Source organism: Hyalella azteca, unplaced genomic scaffold, assembly GCF_000764305.2.
Source record: "Hyalella azteca isolate HAZT.00-mixed unplaced genomic scaffold, Hazt_2.0.2 contig15661, whole genome shotgun sequence".
Taxonomy (NCBI): domain Eukaryota; kingdom Metazoa; phylum Arthropoda; class Malacostraca; order Amphipoda; family Hyalellidae; genus Hyalella; species Hyalella azteca.
The window spans coordinates 788,417-807,981 of NW_025945503.1; the positions used below are offsets into that span (position 1 = coordinate 788,417).

The window sequence follows — 19,565 nt, forward strand, 5'->3', positions numbered from 1 at the left end:
TCTAAAAATTTGTAGTTTACGAAGCTATGAATATTTTTCGAAATCGCAGGACAGTAACCAAAATGAAATGAAAACAAAAATTAGTTGTTGAAATACCTTAAAGTTTGCATAATGAAAATTTTTCAGAGAAGTAGAATCTATCAATAAGAAAGAATTATAATAGTGTATGTTTCGCATTACAGTAAATAAAAAAGACTGAGATAAAGCCCATGAGGGAAAACTTACAGTTTATTAACAAGGAAAATGTGATGTAACTAAATACGGAGTAAGACTTCCTCGATCATCAGAACGCAGAGGTTGGTCGTAAGCATCGCGGTCAACCGCACGTTGGTAGAAAAAACGGTCTCACTGGCGTTCTAGTGGCCGGTCGCCCCGTGAAAATGAACTGTTTCGCCGTTTTTATCAGATGTTTTACGGATTTCGAGTGTTAAATTAGAATAAAAACGGTGACACGATGTTTCTTTTCACGTGCCGACCGGCCACTGAAACGACGGTAATACCGTTAACGGTAATTTTTCTAACAGTGCACGTTGATAAACAGCAGCAACATTTGTTTTAAAATGAAATTATTGCTGCTTTCTCAGTTTTCCATCAAACTTTCGATTATGAAAACTTTCTTGTGAATCAGTGTTGGGATCACTTCATGAATAATGTGCACAGAAAAAGTTAAATTTTACAGTGATCGTGAAACTATCAAAATTGTGAAAATGTGTGAATGAGTGATCGTACATTTATTTGCCTCGTTTGTTTCAGAATTAACCTGCACAAGTTTAATATGAATCGTTTCTTATTGATTATTATGTCCCAGGAAAAGCGTATGATAGATTTTTGCAGTTAAATATAGATTTTTGCAGTTATGATAGATTTTGCATGCAGTTAAAATCTTTAAACAGTGACAATGAGTTCGTACATGTTATTTGAATAAGAATATAATAAAATTTTAGGATAATATATCACTTCAAAATTTGATAGAACAAACAATGACGTAAATAATAAATATCCTAATTATGAACAAATGCAGTATAGCTAAAAAGTAGATCAACACACGTTTCTCTGTAATAAAAACAATCACGGGTTTCGGTATTGCAGACAAACGTGAAGCGTCGACTTTATCGTCAACTGTAATATTAATTACATTTAATAAAAGTCGTGTACAAATAACCACTGATTTGAGATGTGGTTTTGGAGATTAACAATATTTCTTGTGGTGATGGGAGCAGCAACTGCCGCTAGGGTCGACAATTTCAACTTCCATGGTGGAAAACCCGAAACTACTAACAGTTTGATAGCTGAAGTGAAGCAATTCAATCAAATATTCCATGAAACTAATGAAGCAAAGACGACAACGCCGATTGATCAATTAAGTAACTCAAGCACACTCGAAGGCTTCCAACATGAAGGCAATGCAACACATGTGAATCCAGTTGTATTTGACTGGCAACTGATCGGTACGAGTCCAGGATGAAGCGATAACTTCCTAGAACTTACTAAATTTGTTTGCTAATGTTATATTTATGAGACATGCATTGAACTAAATTTTGAATTATTAAATTTTGAATTATGAAACATTGCAACAAACTAAACGTTAGGTTTTTGTGACACCGTAGAGAACTCGACTGAGAATTAACTATAACGCTTATGCCCATTTCGTCTCCTTGAGTGTTCATCTTCTAAACATGACCGAAATACCAAAAAATGGAAGAGTTTGAATTAACGCACAAATAATGTAGGCGTTCACTATAAACAACAAAAAAAATCTCTGGACTTGCAGTTGAATTTTTCACAGATGAGTTCGAGTAACTGTGTCATATTTTCTATCTACAAGCAATACATTGTCTTAAATAAGTAAAATCTTGAGTCGCTGAGCAGATAAGCTGAGTGCCGGCAGGGACATGCCTATCCTGAAGAGAGTTAAGCGCCATGACGCCGCGCTGGACGAGGACACGCCATCCGCATCACAAGCACAATTCGCCGGGCAAAAAATGATGAAGGTATCGGCAATACATCCGTTCAAAGAGAAAACACGGGACACGATGCCGCTGTTGACACAACATAGGCTACTTCCGGGCATTGGGAAAAGAAACGTAGCTGCAGGGAAGCGGCTTTTGCAGAGAAAAGAGGAGCTAAAGGATAGTGAAATTTTATCTAATGAAGACGTGAGTGAGATTGGTTATAAATTTTCGGAAGATTTAAAATCACCAGAGGCTAATTTCTCGAGAGATAACTTCAACACAAAATTAAATTGGAAAACTAATCTTTCAGGAAACATTGCCCGAAACGACAATGGTTCGCAAAAATTACACTTAAACTCACAGAAAGAGAAAACTACCAATAAAATGGACTTCGACCATCCATTTTTGGGCATACCGAAATTTAGGCGACAAACGACCATGCAACTTGGAGCAGAAAGCGCATCGCCTCGCAAAAATGAGTTGACGGTAGTTAAGAGTGAGATGGTTAATAAGAATCAAGATGAATTAAAATCCCCATCATCAATAATGATGATTAACGAGAAAGAGATTGAACGATTCCAGATTTTCAGTAATAAGATTTTTCATCGGCCGCCGAGGATGGTGGTAGCGCCAGACAACTTGGGGAACACCTTGACACACTCCAGCCCTCCCAAGGATACTGAAGGATACATCCATCTCAGGATATTCGTGAGCAAGGACGGGGTTGTCGTTCACATAAATGGTGAGAAGGTGAGAAGATTCACACACGTCATTTTTCTTTATATACCTAATTTTCGTCCCAGAAGTAACAGACGTATGATAGACTTCTATATGGACAGACGGCCTCTCAATCGATGGCAAGTTCTCACAGTGTTTTGTGAAAAACATAGAGGCCGCAGCTGAAGTAATTTTGTACGACTTTTCAATTTCATTTTTCTTTCCTAAATATTTGGGAGGAAATGAATCATAAGGAGTATACAAATTGTGTGAAAATTTTTCTTTACAATTGTGGACAGATCATATATTTAAGAACAACTAATAATGAGATTCATGGCACCGCCAAACCGCAAACAAAATGAGGAAAATTCAAAATCAATTGCGCGAAATTTATGAAATTTTTGTGATACCTTCGTGCACAATGCCTCAATCAATCTTTATTGTACTTATTTAGGATATGAAATGATTTCTTAAGTAAAGGATACCATTAACTCAACGCGAACTTGAAAATTTTTCTTATAATGAACTTGGAAATACAGATCAGAATAACCTGTCGGATTGAACTGTCCATGCAGTCATACGTACAGGAGTTGCCGAGAGTTCTAAGCATGCAATATAGTTATTTAATAGATTCATTTGTCTTTCCTACCAGACGTACGAGAATTGGCGCGAGTTCTAGGCATGCCGTATAGCTTGATATAAGATTTATTTACCATCGCTGCCATACGTACGAGAATTGGCGCGAGTTCTAGGCATGCCGCATAGCTTAATTATAAGATTTATTACCCTCGCTGCCGTCTGGCAGCGGGAGTAATAAATTTTATAGTTGTAGTTAAATCTCGTTATAGTTACGAGAATTAGAGATATTTCTAGGCATGCCGCATAGCTAAACTATAAAATTTATTTACCCTCGCTGTCAGATGTACGAGAGTTGGCGCGAGTTTTAGGCATGCATCGTAACTTAACTATAAGATTTATTACCCTCGCTGCCAGACGTAAGAGAGTGTTCGCGAGTTCTAGGCATGCCTCATAACTTAACTATAAGATTTATTTACCCTCGCTACCAGATGTACGAGAATTGGCGCTAGACCTAGGCATGACGCATAGCTAAACTATAAAATTTATTTACCTTCGCTGCCAGACGTACGAGAGTTGGCGCGAGTTCTAGGCATGCCGTTTAGTTTAACTATAAGATTTATTTACCCTCGCTGCCAGATGTACGAGAGTTGGCGTGAGTTCTAGGCATGCCTCATAGCTTGACTATAAGATTTATTTACCCTCGCTGCCAGATGTACGAGAGTTGGCGCGAGTTCATGCCATGGGGTACGCGCATGACGCGGCTGCACGCTGGAGCTCACGTGCTGGCGCTGGACGCAGCCACGGGACGACTACTGAAGACCGTGAAGCTGATGACGTGGCAGCGAGCCAGCGCTAAAGAACTCGTCAGGGAACTCAAGATGATAAATCCAGGCAGAATTATTATCATCGTCGGTGCTGTGAGACAACATTTTTATTCGTTTGAAAAATGATTATATTAAGAATTCATACTCCGTGGATTGAATTATACCTAAATAATTATATTGGTGCTGTCATCATTCAAGAAGATTCAAAATATTTTCATTAAAATAATTTATTTAAGCTTCTACGTCAGTTGACAATTACAAAATTTCAGTTTAAACAATTTGTGAGCCTACCTAAATGTTCCTAATGCTAGTAGTTGAATAAAAACAAAACATTTTTAATTTTAGTGTAAGATCCACGTTATCTTTCATACGAAGAGCTAGAAGTTGTACATCCAATTTTCGAGCTTAAGGCCATTATTATATGCATATTATTTGCTTCTTTGTGACCCCTTGCTACTTGGCTATTTCTTCAGCTTCGTTCTGAATAACATCGGGCTTTTTTTTGCAGCCTGAGTTCGTACATTACTTATCAGTGGAGGCGATAAAAGAGTTGACTCTACACTGGGGATCACTGATCATTGATCGCCTGGTGGAGTACGATAGCTACGTGCTCGTGACAAGATCAGGAGGATCGGTGATCTCAGAAGGGGCGAGGATCAAGTATCTGAACCTGAGTACTCAGGCGGGAGGCAACTCAACCAGATGGGACGGACCACCAATGATCTTCGATCTCGCCATCCCATCTTCGAAACATGGTAATTAATCATCATGGTCTTCAACTAACATGGCTAAGAAAGCACCTTTTATAACAACTTTCAGCAGTAACCAATTAAAGATAGCTTAGAGCTTTTATGGAAACAAACAATAGCAATTTTTGCAATATTGGCCGTCCAAAGAAAATTCTTCGAAATTTAGAAGTGACTCCAAAATTTAAAAATGGAATTGAACGAATAATAAGAAACTCATATACCTGCTACATATTGTAAAAGCTAATAAAACAAAGGAATGGAAAAAATTCATCAAAATACACAATATGAAGCTTGAGAACGATTTCTCAGAACCCATTGATTCTGGGTAAACAGCTTGACGCGCAGAGCGCATGACATGGGGAAGAAACTGCAAACGCTTGGACCACTGAGAAAATTGAATCGTTCATAATGTTCTTTTTGGTGATACATTGTCATATCCACATCAAGAGCAGACATACATACCACTGTCAGGCCGGCATCACACCACACTGCCGGGCACATGCCAGGCCTATGTCAGTCCCGGTCCTGTCTGATAGTCTTTAATATATTTCCATGTAAGCATTCACACTATGGGCATGGCAGGTGCCTTGCACGGCTGGTACTACGAATGCTTCAATCGAAATGCATTAAAGTTGTCGTGTCTGCGCCGACAAAATCATGCCGTCAGAAAAGTGACCCCAAAATTCTGATTTGGCGAGAAATGTGACAAGACTCTGGGAATCTTGGGGGTGTGAAACGTCGGCTGTGAGCCAACAAAATCACGCCCCAAAAGTGTTTTAAAGAATAATTAATGGGGCCGTGACTGGCATTTGCCTGGCACGTGCCCGGCAGTATGGTGTGAACCCGTCCTTACTCTCTTCTGACGGGCCAAACAGGGTCAGAATGACCAACACTATAGAGTAAAGAGTGCATCGCCATTTTAAAGTCTAAATAAGTTACCACTGGGGCATCGACCAAGGTTTCACAACACATTTTATACAAGAAATAAGAACAATATCTCTCAGTTGACTACAATTGGTTTTTCGTTCATTTTATTAAGGAAACGACGAATTTTTAAGTTTGAGTGAGATATTATTTATTCTCAATAATTAAAAATTGTAGGAAATCTATAAAATATAATACTATTTAGAAAAATTCACAAAAATTCCCGATATCTTCTAGAAAACGGTTCTGGGAAATTATTTTCTTTCTGTAAAAACAGATTCCTAGGAAATTCTAAAAAGCAGAATCTGGATCATGTAATATTGTCGTGTCTGCAGGCAGGTGTAGCGGTCGTGACGCGCTACAGGGTGAACATAGAATTTTTTGTGAACTATACGAAGGGCACGGCGAGTTCTGCACCTGCAACGCCTCCTCCACACTTCTCCTCCAGCAGCTACAACCTCTTCAGATGCAGGTTTTCAATTTTTCGTTTTTCCATAGTTGCTAAATCAAAAAACTTAAGCACAAAGAAAACGCTGGATATTCATTGAAAACGTTTCAGAGACCTGCTCCACCATCATCTCCGCAATGGTTTCGATGATATAATGAATTTATTTGGAATCATCATTGCGTTTAAATTTTTGGTGAACTTGTGACTCAACCCGACTAATGACATAAGGATATATTTATTCCAACTTATATGTCTTCAAATATCTCGTCAGATAGAGATCGAATAATTTCGGTAAATCTCAAACCAAACATTCGCAAGTTGAATAAAAATTACGTAGAATACCGAATCCGTCAATGTTCACATATATGAGAACAACATGAATATTATTATGAGTAAGTAACAAAGCCGTACGGCTATCATTCATTACAACCCTGTGATTTTGATTCAACGAGATTTTCAATTCAATTTCCAGGAAAAGATCATCTCAAGGCCAGCAATTGCCGTGGCTCTAATCGGCGGTGGCCGACTGTCGAGAACTCTAGATCAGTTGCGCATAATTCGTGCAAGTCCCGGTGGCCACTCCGTGCCTGTAGTCATGTTCACAGACTCACCGAACACAGAGGCTGAAAACTTCGCTCGGTTAATAAACATTACCGTCAACGTCTACCCCAACATGCCATTCAAAAAAGGTGAGCGTTGATTAAAGGCTTTTTTTTGGAAGCGTTGCATGTTTATCAAAACCTCCACGCGGTTGAAGACGACGACTAATAATAATATTTATCATGTCCCACTAATATTTTTCATGATACATTTTGAAACATTCGTAAGAAATATGGATGGATGCACCAGAATGAATTCAACTGTGCGCTGTTCGTGCTTACAATTTCAGCGGTGCATTACACCGATGAGATTTTAATTGCAATTAGACGAGATTTAATTAACAAAAACATTTCTCGAGGCGTGAGATAATGAAACATCGCTATAATAATATGGTGGACGCTCAGCAAGAAGAGCAAGTCCATCAGGCTGCGCTTTACAGTGTATTATAATAATATAATATTTATTACATACCAATATTATAACACACTAATAATATTTAATACACACTAACAGAAAATCTGCGCTAAGATCTGAGAGACAGATGAGCAGCGATATTGATTTAATATAAAAAAGTTAGAAAAGTTTTCATCTTTTTGGAAAATAACGAGAGAATCTAACCCGCGCATATTATTTTAGAAATTTTAAAATAATTGTATGACATAAAAATCGTTACTAATATTTTTTCAAGCAGAGATATATCTTAGAACTAGAACTGGTGTAGCATTAGATCAAAATTCACTTTTTTATTCATTTCATATGTTCAAAAACTTTTGACCGCAATCAACTTTCACCGTTTGTGAAGATTCCACTTGCACCGACTCGTCTGCAGTTTACCCGCCCATCTTCAGCAATAAATAGACAATTATGTTGCCCAATTACTTCTCTACCAATAGATATCATATATGTCACCCAGAGCTATTTTTCGTTTAAATATCAAAATAAAAATCATTGTAAAGCCTTCCCTACTCTCTGCCATATATCACAACATCCTCTGCAGTAAGTTTAGCCTGTAGTCATATAAATAGCTGGCCTACACTCATGGCTGAATTTAATCTTTAATCTGTCTTGCACTCGACATATAACCTGCCTGAACTTTGCAGTTCATATTTAGAAAACGCTGGGCAAACGATAATATGGCCTCCATTGGGCAGTTAATCTGGCATTTTCTCGGCAGTTCAAATCTCGTCGGTAGTTCATCTGGCATGCACTAGGCTGTTAATCTGCCTTACACCCCGTATTAAATTTAGCCAACACCCGGCTGTTGATCGCTCCTATACTCGGCAGGTCATAATGTAATTAACACTACGCAATTAATCACAGTTCATTCATTTTTTAATGTCTTAAAATTAGCAGTTAATCTAAACTGCAGCCATCATGTGATCTGGCCCATCGTCGGCATTACCCTCATTCCATTAGACAGTTAATCTGGCCTACAATATCGCTCCATGCCGCAATAAATCTGGCTTACATTCTACATTAATCGGACTTCATTCGACAATCAATTTGGCCTACTCTTTGAATAATCTCGCTCCTTCCCACAGTTTTAATCTGGCCAACTTTCTGCATTAATCTCACTTTACTCGAGAGTAAACCTAGCCAGCCTTGACCTACTAATTTGACCTACTCTTTGAATAATCTCGCTCCATCCCACAGTTTTAATCTGGCCAACTTTCTGCATTAATCTCGCTTTACTCGAGAATAAACCTAACCACCCTAGGCAATAATAATTGTTACCTGGACGGCCGGCAGGCAGCGCGGCACGGGTGAACGCGATGGTTCAGCGCGCGGCATGGCAAGTTTTCGTTGAGGTGCCGACGGTGAGATTCGCCATCCTCTTGGAGGACGACCTGCAGCTGGCACCGGACTTCATGTCGTGAGTCATCGACCAAGTGGCTCGGTCATATTAAGGGTTCTTTATGTCTTTTTTAACTTAACCTCTTGATTATTTTAAAATTGGGGGCATTATTTAATTGTGGCTAAATAATGTTCTCCGTGATATACTCTCAACTAACTTGCGCACAAATAAAAAAATATAACTCAGTACTCACTGCAGTGAGTGACAGAGAGCGCATTTTCTCTTCGACGAAAACGTGAAGTCACGGACGGACGAACAGACAGACAGACAGACGGACGGACAGACGGACATGGCGAGCACAATAGTGCATTTATTCCATAAATGAGAAAATGTGCTAAAAACGCGAGCATACATGCTGCTTGCTGCGTTAGACGCGCATTTTCCGCAGCTACAAACTTAGCTCAAAAGAAAAAAGTCAATTTTTTATTTTAGAGGTAGGGCCCCTCTCCTCTTAATGAATAGTGCATGCAGTTGAAGATTCGGAAATATTTCATGGATAAATTATTCATTCTTTAAACAAGGTTTGAAAAGTAACGCAAAGTATTTTACTCCCCTCACCATCCCCGCATATGCACCGTGCACACTTTAAAACTACTCAAATATCCTCTTTACTATTGCTATAATTAAGCAACATTTTATTGTTCTCCATTGTACAATAATTAGTACGTACAACGTACAATTTTCCATGCACTATACCCGCCCCTAGGTATTTCGAGCAGACAACACAGCTGCTGGAGGACAGGTCGGAGCTTCTGTTCTGCGTTAGCGCCTACAACTACAACGCGTACCCCACCACCGCCAGAGACCTCACCAGGCTCGTGCGCCATCAGGGACCACCCGCCTACGGCTGGATGATCACGGCCGCTGTCGCTACAGAGATCCGTGAAATTGATCACTGGCCTCTTGAGTTCAATGTAAGTTGTACGGGATGCAACATTTGCAAGTCTAGAACAAAGTAAGTTGTATGGAATGCAACATTGGCAAGTCTAGTACAATGTAAGTTCTATGAAATGCCACATTGGCAAGTCTAGTACAGTGTAAGTTGTATGGAATGCAACATTGGCAAGTCTAGTACAATGTAAGTTGTAAGGGATGTGGCATTGGTAAGTCGAGTTCAATGTGGGTTGGGCGGAATGCAACATTGGCAAGTCTAGTACAATGTAAGTTGTACGGGATGCAACATTGGCAAGTCTAGTACAATGTAAGTTGTATGGAATGCAGCATTGGCAAGTCTAGTACAATGTAAGTTGTACGGCATGTGGCATTAGTAAGTCGAGTTCAATGTGGGTTGGGCGGAATGCTGCATTGGTAAATCGAGTTCAATGTGAGTTGCGCGGAATGTGACATTGGTAAGTCTAGTTCAATGTAAAAGACAATATTCAGTTTGAGACATCCATCACTGGCTCCGTGATTTCACTGGAGGAATTGAGCAATGACAGTTCACAGTCCCTTTAACCTTTGATATGTTCTATTTATCCACGCAAAATACGACCCTACAGCAAGTGATCAAACAACAAATATATTTTTCTTTAATTGGAGCCGACAAGAAAATTATTGCGCACGCCAAAAGTTGTTGACGGAAGTCTGGCGGAACCCACTTGACCATGCTGATAGTATTGACTCAGAGTTTGAGTACAATTTAATATTGCTGCCACAAAAACATTAATATAATAATTTGTATTAATGTCAATGAGAATTACTAGGCGAAAAAATTATTTTCGAATTAATCTTGCAACACGGTCGGCTGACTATGTCAAACAAATGTTTGACTATGTCAAACCTTGTAGGGAATTAAATTTAAATAGTAAGAAATTGACCGTGGACCACAACGCGTAATTTAAGCCGTTAAAATAAACACATACACGTGCGTAAATGCGAGCAAGTTAAGAGATTACGTTTTTGTCAAAAATTCAGAAAAATTCGAGCGAAAAATTTGCCACTATAAAATTTTCTATTTCCATGCCTATTATGTAGGATTCTAATAATATTTAATTTGTATAATTTCTTACAATAAAACGGTCGCGCACCTAAAAAATGTTTTTCAGACATAATAATTTTTCCATGCATCACCAATTTTCGCCTTTAAATTTTTAATCAAACGGGGATATAAATTTATAAATAAATACCTAAATTACCAACGCACATAGCAGACATTACGCTAATTATTGAAATTTATCCCACACTGAACCCATTGAATACGAGTTGGCGGAACAAAACCCTATTCAAACCGCAATCCCTTAAACTTTAAAGGAACTGCGCGCTGTAAATGCAAACGAAGGAGAGCCAAATGCAACACCGGGAAATTGGTTCATAATAGTTACGTATTTTAGCTAAATTCCCGAAGCTCCTTCCGAAGGCAATTGCGTACTATAGTCGTGTAACTAATATTTCTTCGTGTAACTAATATTTCTACGTCAGTTTATTACGTATTAAGACCTTGTGACTGGAATTTCTACTCAACTTTATTGAGTATTATAACCGTACGTGTCAATGGGATGATATCTACGCGGAGTGATTGCGAGAGCGAATAATTTTGTGCTTGGATCTTATATATTTTTATTGAATTCGCACCACAGCTACTGACTGAAGCGCATTCATGAAAAAACTGCATATTACAGACGAGTAACTTGAACTAAATTATTCTCAAATACACATTACACTGTACTGAATTCATGAAAGAACTTCATATTGCAGCCGAGTGACTGGGACTGAATTATACTCAAATTCACATTACACGGTACTGAATTCATGAAGGAACTTCATATTACAGCCAAGTAACTGGGACTGAATTATACTCAAATTCACATTACACGGTACTGAATTCATGAAATAACTTCATATTGCAGCCGAGTGACTGGGACTGAATTATAAAAATGGAATTATAAATTCCATTTTTATATAAATGGACTGACGATGAAATAAGCTTAATTCACAATGCTAAATTCATGAAAAAGCTTCATATTGCAGCCGAGTGACTGAGACCGAATAATTTTCAAATTCGCATTACTTAATTCATGAAAAAACTTCATATTGCAGCCGAGTGACCTGAACTAAATTATTTTTAAATTTACATTACACGGTAGTGAATTCATGAAAAAAGTTCATATTGCAGCCGAGTGACTGGGACTACTACCTGAAGGCGGCGGTGCTGGGGTCACGGCACATCCTTGCTCCCGAGGTGCCCCGTACCCGACACGTGGGGGGAGGTGGCGTGCACGTCTCGGGCATCGAGCAAGAACGTTACTACGACGCGCGGGCCTTCAATTCTAACGTTACTAACGTCACACTCGACCTTGCCAGGTGAGAGTTGCAAAGGGGTTTTGTATACGCGAATAGTTTTTGCTCATTAGACTTTAAATGGTGATCATATTTGCTTTATTGCGTACAAATATTTTTCTCATAATTAAACTTTTGACTTCTTACTGTTATTATTATTTTACTGAGTTATTATTATTTTATTTTGTGAATATTGATTTTTGAATTTGAATTAAATTGACAAATTTAAGTTTGAATATAATTAATATCTTTTTATCATTTATTTAATTATTTATTGATCAATCAATCTAAATTAGTGTGCTCAGTATAATTTACAGTAACCCGATAAACGTCATCAACGTTTTTTAATTTTAAAACTTTGGAATTAATTAGAATAGTGTTACTTTCAGTGTTATCTGCCCCCAACAAATTTTAAATAACTTCTCAAGAGTTAGGCGCAATACAATGAGGGTCTGTGAGCAAAGACAATATTTGACAACCATCAGCATGAATATCTCCCTAATTCCTAACTAAAACAAATTCTAGCTACGGTCGTATTGCAGTAACGAGCAAACTTTAGAACCATCCAATGTATATAGCAGTGTTCCCTGTATTTGCTTCAGCGTCAACTCAGAGTCAAGGATGAAGTTTAGTCAGCTCATTACTTTAAAATTCCGAAATGCCAGATAAAAATCTTATGTTGCGTCATAATTGTATTGTTATTTGTAGTGAGAATAGGTCGAGCTAATTATTTACCATAATATCATTACCAAACTAATTCGTAGGTAAGCAAGTATTTACACTATTATGCGAGAGGACCACAATCGCTTAATTCCTCCCATAATCAAAAGAGTACGTATCATAACATTTAATTACTTTTAATTAACGATTGTATTGAATTTTTGTTTCAAATTTAACGCCTCTTCTACGAGGCACATTTTGAATTACTTTACACTTTTCTGAACTGGAAGTTACAAATATATTTATATGATACAATTAATAAAGCTAATTAAACCCGACTTAGTTCTAATCCTGTCAAAACAATGAACATTTGGACGCTTCAGCGCTCGCCGCCTCAGTTATTATGTGGCGCATCGCACGCGGATAAAAAAGTCGGCAAAAATTGACCTCACTAAAATCCATCCATGCGACCCAGTCCTCTTCAGCAGCCACCCTGTAAGTTTATAAACATTAATTTACATGAGATTTGTTGAGCCTAAATGTCTTCTTCTCAATTTTTCCTTCGGCATGAATAAGGAAATATTTATTAATGATGAATGTTTTAGACATTTTTTCTTGTTTTAGAAAATTTACTTGAATTATCCATCAAAAAAGTTTAAAATTATGGTGAATGTTGCCACTTAACGTCTTCTTTATCGTGGTGTACACGCAATGTAAATATTTTTCTGTTTTTTTTTTCAAGGATGTCAAAGCTTTCACATTTTTCTTGGACATGCCTACGGAGTCAGACGAATACAAGACTCTGGCCACAGTCATGAAGGTATGTAAAAATTAAGGCATTGCCAACCCACTCTCCTGCGCAACCTTAATTTTGCTTCAAATTAAATTCTAGTGAATTCAGCCCACGCCAACTTTCATGAGACAGAAATTAATTGAAATAGTTCCGAAGAAGATTCTTTCCTGGTTAATTTCATTAAACATTTCTCATGTCACTGCTCCTTTCAAGAGAATTTCGTCAAGATGGCGGGAAATATTTATCAGAACATGATGACAACAATCTGTTAGTAAAGAGAGCTCATCAAATAACTGACCTGCGTTTGACGGTACCTAGTTTAATTTAGGTACTAACATCAAACGCTGTTCAGATTGCGACCCTCAAGTCCAAGTGAAAATTTGACCTCAAAGCGGCGCGGTGATATTGTCTCTCCCCAAGACAGCGCGAAGTAAACTAGCGCAACGAGCACAGGGGCATGTAAATGCAAATGCCAAGCTCTAAAATTGGATGGAAAGGATTTAAAATTCACGGAACAGCCGGTCATGGCAATACCAGTTCAACAAGACGCATTTATTAGAGATCAATCAATCAATTGGCTTTGATTAGAGATCAATGTAGAGATTAGAAATCAATCTCCAGCACAAACATTTTATATATCATAAATTTTAAGCGAAAGCCAATTCAAATTATCACAAACATTCGGAATATGATAATTCCTACTAAATCAAGTGCGTTAACGTAAAACTCATAAAACTACATTTAAGTTCGAGTTAAACGGAATTGTTGCACAGATGTCAAAACTTTAAAATAATTTTTCTTTGAGCAGTGTTTAGGCGCTTCAGACAGAGGGGAATCTGAACATTTACTGCGCATGTATCACTACATTTACCGAGGGATCTACATCTACATGGTGGCATGCCCTCAGTCTTTCTACTGGTGAGTTGATTTTTGCTATTAAAGCGATTAAATTGATGCGATTTCTGACGTGGCGAACATAGAGGGGTTCACATGGTACAATACTGGCATATCTCAACGAATTGCAAACCTCTCGATACAGTGGCTGCAGTTCTAATGTTGAAAAATTTGACAGTTTATAACTGCTCACTGGCGCGGATTTGTTTCATTATCAATTCTACTTCACATTAATGGTAGGTTGAAATTCAAAATAATACAGAGCTAATCAATAATACATTTGGGCCTACCGAAGAAAATTCGAATGACGGGAAATTCGAGAAAGACGTGAAGGTGACTGAGATTACTTTATTTTGGTATGTCTTTGATTGCTGTATTGTTTTATTTAATTTGGATGAAGAATTATGACATCAATGAATTTTACCGACCATCATAATTGAGCTGAATATAATATAACGTACAATTCTTTACACGTTTAAAAGAAAGCCAAAGAACCATCAAGATTTTGTGAAAATCATTTCCATTAACACTTAATAGTTTACCTGCTTGTGATCAGTAGTATCTGCGTAGGTAATCAATTTTTTCATCAAATGTGTTCACTTTTCTCATCGTATCATCAAAATACTCTAATAACCCTAGTCACTAATAAATATACCAAACAAATAATAATTTTATTTATAATAACATACCAAACAAATAAATAAATATAAATAAAAATAAATATACCAAACGGATAAATAAATAAACGGTTATCAATTTTCCACAGTAAGTACAACACGGGAAACATGACGCTGTATCGGCCCACCGAATCTGACGTGGTAAAGGCAGACTCATCGTATCTGCAACGTCATCCCGTCACAGATACCACGTCTTACAGACTGCTTACCAACAACTTTGCTGACGACGTTGCACTCGACAACGTCTTTGCCAGCACCCAGACACAGGGGTGACGTGTGGGTCACGTATGACTCATTTGTGTGAGGAACACATGCATATGTCAGGGCATAACTCGAAAGCATATTGACATTGATAAATAGAAGTAAAATATTACAATCGGACTCGAAATGGAAAAACACAGCACAAATGGAAAGCACAGCCCGAACTTTAGAAATGATTACAAAAAAAAAAAACAGAATAATTAATAGCCTGCTTTAGTCTATTTACAATCTAAAGAATCGATTATAATAATTACGAAAAAGTATAACTCCATATGAAATAATCAAAACTAAATTCTTATTAACAATCATACCTGCCGGGGCTGGCGAGAACGATGATAGTCCAGATGTTCGATGACAGCCTTGCATTCGTTCGATCGGTGTAACCATTCACGTTTGATACGATGATCTGAGAATCTCATGCACGCGTTAGGTGTGCAATAACAGCAGCTGTATTTGCGCGCAAAGCTATACGAGGTGACAACACAGTCCTCTTTTTCCTTGTGTTCCTTCTTGTGTTGTTTGCGAAGTATCTTGAAAGATGATTTTCTGTGTTTGTTCTTCGTATTGGAAGTCGTGAAGCCTCGTCGAAGAGATGCCCGAGTTTCATGCTTGGCCAAGGGTGAGAACACCCGAGTTTCAGATAGCGCTTTCATGACGCAAGGTTCCGGAAACGCTGTCGTGCTTCCTTTTAACTCCAACGGTCGCTTATCTAATATTTTTGGCCTGGCAGTGGCTGTCAAAAAACGAGAGCAACTTCTGAGAGCCAGCGGGCCACGAGAACTTGTAGAAATGGAAGAAAAATTTAACTCATCCTCCTTCCTGCTTTTTGACGAAGCAGACGCATCGCCGAGCTCCTCTGGAATAATCTCGGAATCGACCACAGCTCGTCGATCACGACGATTCTTTCTGCCTCGATAAAAACCGCACCCTTTCGGTTTCGTTCTTTTAGATAAACTAGGAGCGTCATTCTCAGTAGCGCTAGTTTCGCGTTTGAATCCAGCGGCGGAATCTATGTTGACGTTTTCTTGAAATTTAGGAGCGGATTCTGGATTGCCAATATTTTCGGGCTCGTAAGGAATACATGTGGTTTCAGGATAGCCGTTATTTGCACATGCTTCAACCGTAGAAACTTCGCTAACTGTGGAAACTATTGCCACTTGCCAATCGTCTCCCTCCCAATAGATTTCCTCTTTCTCGTTATCAGAAGAAAAAGCGTTATTTTCAGTAGTGAAGCTAATTGTTTGTGGCACACATAATAAGTGATCATAATTCTCGCACGAAAAGCCACACACGTCATATTCTTTTTCCACAGCCTCGAGTAAGTCGACAGCGCTCTGCAGCATCGCGCTTGCAGTACTGTTTTGTGAGCCGTCGCTGCTCATTTCCAGGGAGCAAAATTCTGTAATTTCATCGACATCTTTTTGAGGCTCGTCAAAAGGGACATTTCGTTGGCGTAATTGCATCGGCGAATGTGAATTTTCAAATCGGCCATCAGTAGAATGCATAACACAATTCGAAGAGCTTGGTTTAATTCCTTCTTCCGGTAACATCAGTTTATCAATGGAGATGGAATTTTTGAGATCGTTCAAGTCAATATTTTTCAAACGCGTTCGTTTCCAAACAGAAAAGCGAAAAAAATGATCCATGAACCTTCGCCTTTTTTGCTGGGACTTTAAGTGCAGTTGAGTGTCATTTTTTGAAGCTTGAGAGCCAATAGTGCGGTTTTTGTCCCCTTCAGTGAATCCATCGTCAGATTTAATGTCGTCATCATTATATGTGCGAGAGAATTCAGGGAAAGCACTCGCACCTTTAATTTCTTTGGTGAGATTTCCTGTATTTTTTTCCAACTCAAGCGCAGCAGGACCCTTATGAAATTTACTGCACCGGTCAGTGTGCCTCAATACCCTTGAGGAATCGTCAATATGGAGATCAGAGTAAATATTCTCTGTAGCATCTTGACTGGGGCTTTCAAACAAATTTAGTTGATGTACACAAGTACTAGGAGATTCTTCATGTGCGAAATCAATGTTTTCAATTTTAGGAAAGCAAAAGGTATCGACACGTTTATAATCCTGAAGATCTTTCACGAGCTGAGCGCGTTTTACTTCCCCTGCTTTTTTGAGCCGGGAAGGCTTGGGAGGTGGGTCTGGTGGAGTTAGTTTCGGTGCTTTCGATGAGTGGAGAAAAGATTTCGGTGGAGCGGGCAGGCGCAAACGGGAATAAACAGGCTGGTGTAGTGTCAGGCCTTCATTAGCATCTTTCTCAAGCCCACAATTTGGCAGAATATCAACAAGTAAATTACGCCGTTCGGTCACAGCAGTCTGAGAATTGTGGGGTTCAAGCGAATGGACTTCAGCGTAAGTCGTGTCCTGGAAATTTTGTTCTCTGGTTAGCGGCATAACACTCGTTATTGGACTTGAAAGAGACGAGGAGAAAGTGCAGCAGTCATATGGATCCAAAGTGTTGAAATTAACATTGCTAGCTGTAGATACCAGAAAAGTGGTAAACACTTTATAGGAGTTTGGTGTCACTTGAATGGTAGAGAAATATTTAGTCTCAGGGTGTTCTATTTGTACGTCTGTTTGAGTAGAACACACGTGAGAGTTACTTTTAAAATACAAAGGCTCTTGAGCGGGGGTGTGTTTTTGTTTACATTCATTTAAACTAGTGAAAATGTCATAACGACTTGAAAATATTAATGTAGACATAGTGGGTTGAGAAGAATGATGGACAATAACATCATGAGTAGAACCATTCCCGTCGCTTTTCTCAATTTCACTCATTTCAAAAGATGCAGCTTCCATTTTTTTGCAAGTAATAACATCTCCATGGCCAGACGCAGGGAATGATGTAGGATACTTATTGCTCATTTCTATAATGGAATCGTTGTCCAAATTTTTTTTGGAGATATCAAACAAACTTTTCGATGCTTGTACTGAAGAAAGCGATGTTCGGATTTTAGATTTTCCGTCCTCAGAATAATCAGGATGAAGCTTATATATTTTACAGAAGCCATTACCTGCATCATTTTCTACATTTAGATCCGCTTTCAAAGTTCGAGAAGACGTGGAACAGGAGGGTTTCAAATCACGGTTCAGACAATCATTCTCTTCACTGGATTCAACAGAAAGAAGTTTTACGCTTGACTTGATCGCGTTTTCTCTGCCGTTCAATATGGCTATCTTGTTACGGACGAGCCCCGAGCATGTCGAGGCTCGAGCCAAGTCTTGAGTTCGGCGCTCATCACAAATTGCGTCATTCATTTTCTGCTCAACTTCAGCCAATGAATAAATTGGGAGCTGATCAGCAAGGCCGTACGACTGGTTCAGATAACTGGAATCAGAGCCGTTACTTGGTGGTGACGTACAAGAAACTTCTGTCGAATCTTCGCACAAAGAAAAATCGGCTTCATTTTCTTTATCACATTTGACGCCCAGCGAAGAAACTCTTCGTATTTTGGGATTAAATTCTTCCTTTGAAACCAAAGTGCATCGTAAAACAGAATCGTCTGCTGAATGCGTTGCTTTATCCTCAGTCAGTTTATTATGAACAGGTGTAGAATCATCTTTCGTCTGCAGCTCAAAATCTGATATTATAGTGTCATAAAACTCTTTGAGTTTGTTCAAATTTTCTCTAAACTTCGTAGACACGATACTTCCACTCTGTGCCACGGCAGCTGTTGGAGCTTGCGTGGCTAGATTTGTAGCTTTAAAATTTTTACTTGGAGCGGCGCTGCTTTTAGCTTCTTCGTCTGTGGAGGAAATTTCTCGTTGTAATACACAAGATGGCATATTTCTCTGCCTGGCTTCATCCAATATTATGTTGCTGCGTAACTTTTCAATTTTTTCGTTTTCGCGTTTCATTTTAGTGTCATGTGCACGATTATTCACTTCAATTTTTATTGCTTTTTCCACAGTGCCGCTTTGTATAGGAAGCACATCTGCATAGGACAAATTAATAGTGTCAGAGTCACAAGACAAAATATTAATGTTTGTAACGCCTATTTCTGCGTCGTTGAAACTCTCCGTTGCTTCTTGCGACACAACAGCGTTTGTCTTAGGAGCCGCAAATGGCTCATTTTTCAAAAAATTTTCAGACTTTGGACTCTCAATAAATGGAGAAGCAGCGGTTTCAGAGCTCTCCGGCTCGACGTCTAGCTGACGGACCATCCTAAACAAGTTGGAGCTCAGGGCCAATTTGGCTTTACGCGTTTTGTAAATAAAGCTAGGTTGCTGAGAATCAGAAAATTTTGTACCATGAAAAGTGATGGAATGAGAAACATTTTGGGCAACGACTGGCCGGATTTTGCTTTGAACATTGGCTCGCGATCCCTCGAAATTTACCGGTTGACAGACG

At 38.7% G+C, this 19,565-nt stretch overlaps 1 protein-coding gene across 1 annotated transcript; it reads left to right on the plus strand.

Moving 5' to 3' along the window:
- The first annotated feature begins 1,210 nt into the window (after nucleotides 1-1,210).
- LOC108674799 (protein O-linked-mannose beta-1,2-N-acetylglucosaminyltransferase 1) lies at nucleotides 1,211-17,838 on the plus strand. The gene is made up of 13 exons (XM_018162769.2): nucleotides 1,211-1,448; nucleotides 1,870-2,702; nucleotides 3,959-4,165; nucleotides 4,581-4,827; nucleotides 6,081-6,217; nucleotides 6,666-6,882; nucleotides 8,543-8,666; nucleotides 9,355-9,562; nucleotides 11,761-11,948; nucleotides 12,968-13,079; nucleotides 13,327-13,404; nucleotides 14,186-14,295; nucleotides 15,038-17,838. The coding sequence occupies exons 1-13, from the start codon at nucleotides 1,211-1,213 to the stop codon at nucleotides 15,219-15,221; spliced, it is 2,883 nt and encodes a 960-aa protein (XP_018018258.2). The 3' UTR covers nucleotides 15,222-17,838.
- The last annotated feature ends 1,727 nt before the right edge of the window (nucleotides 17,839-19,565 follow it).

Excerpts from the sequence above, each read along its gene's own strand:
- LOC108674799 (XM_018162769.2), top strand. The coding sequence starts at position 1,211 with ATGGGAGCAGCAACTGCCGCTAGGGTCGACAATTTCAACTTCCATGGT. Across the intron at positions 6,218-6,665 it reads TACAACCTCTTCAGATGCAG|GAAAAGATCATCTCAAGGCC; the intron begins GTTTTCAATTTT and ends TTCAATTTCCAG. Across the intron at positions 8,667-9,354 it reads CTGGCACCGGACTTCATGTC|GTATTTCGAGCAGACAACAC; the intron begins GTGAGTCATCGA and ends ACCCGCCCCTAG.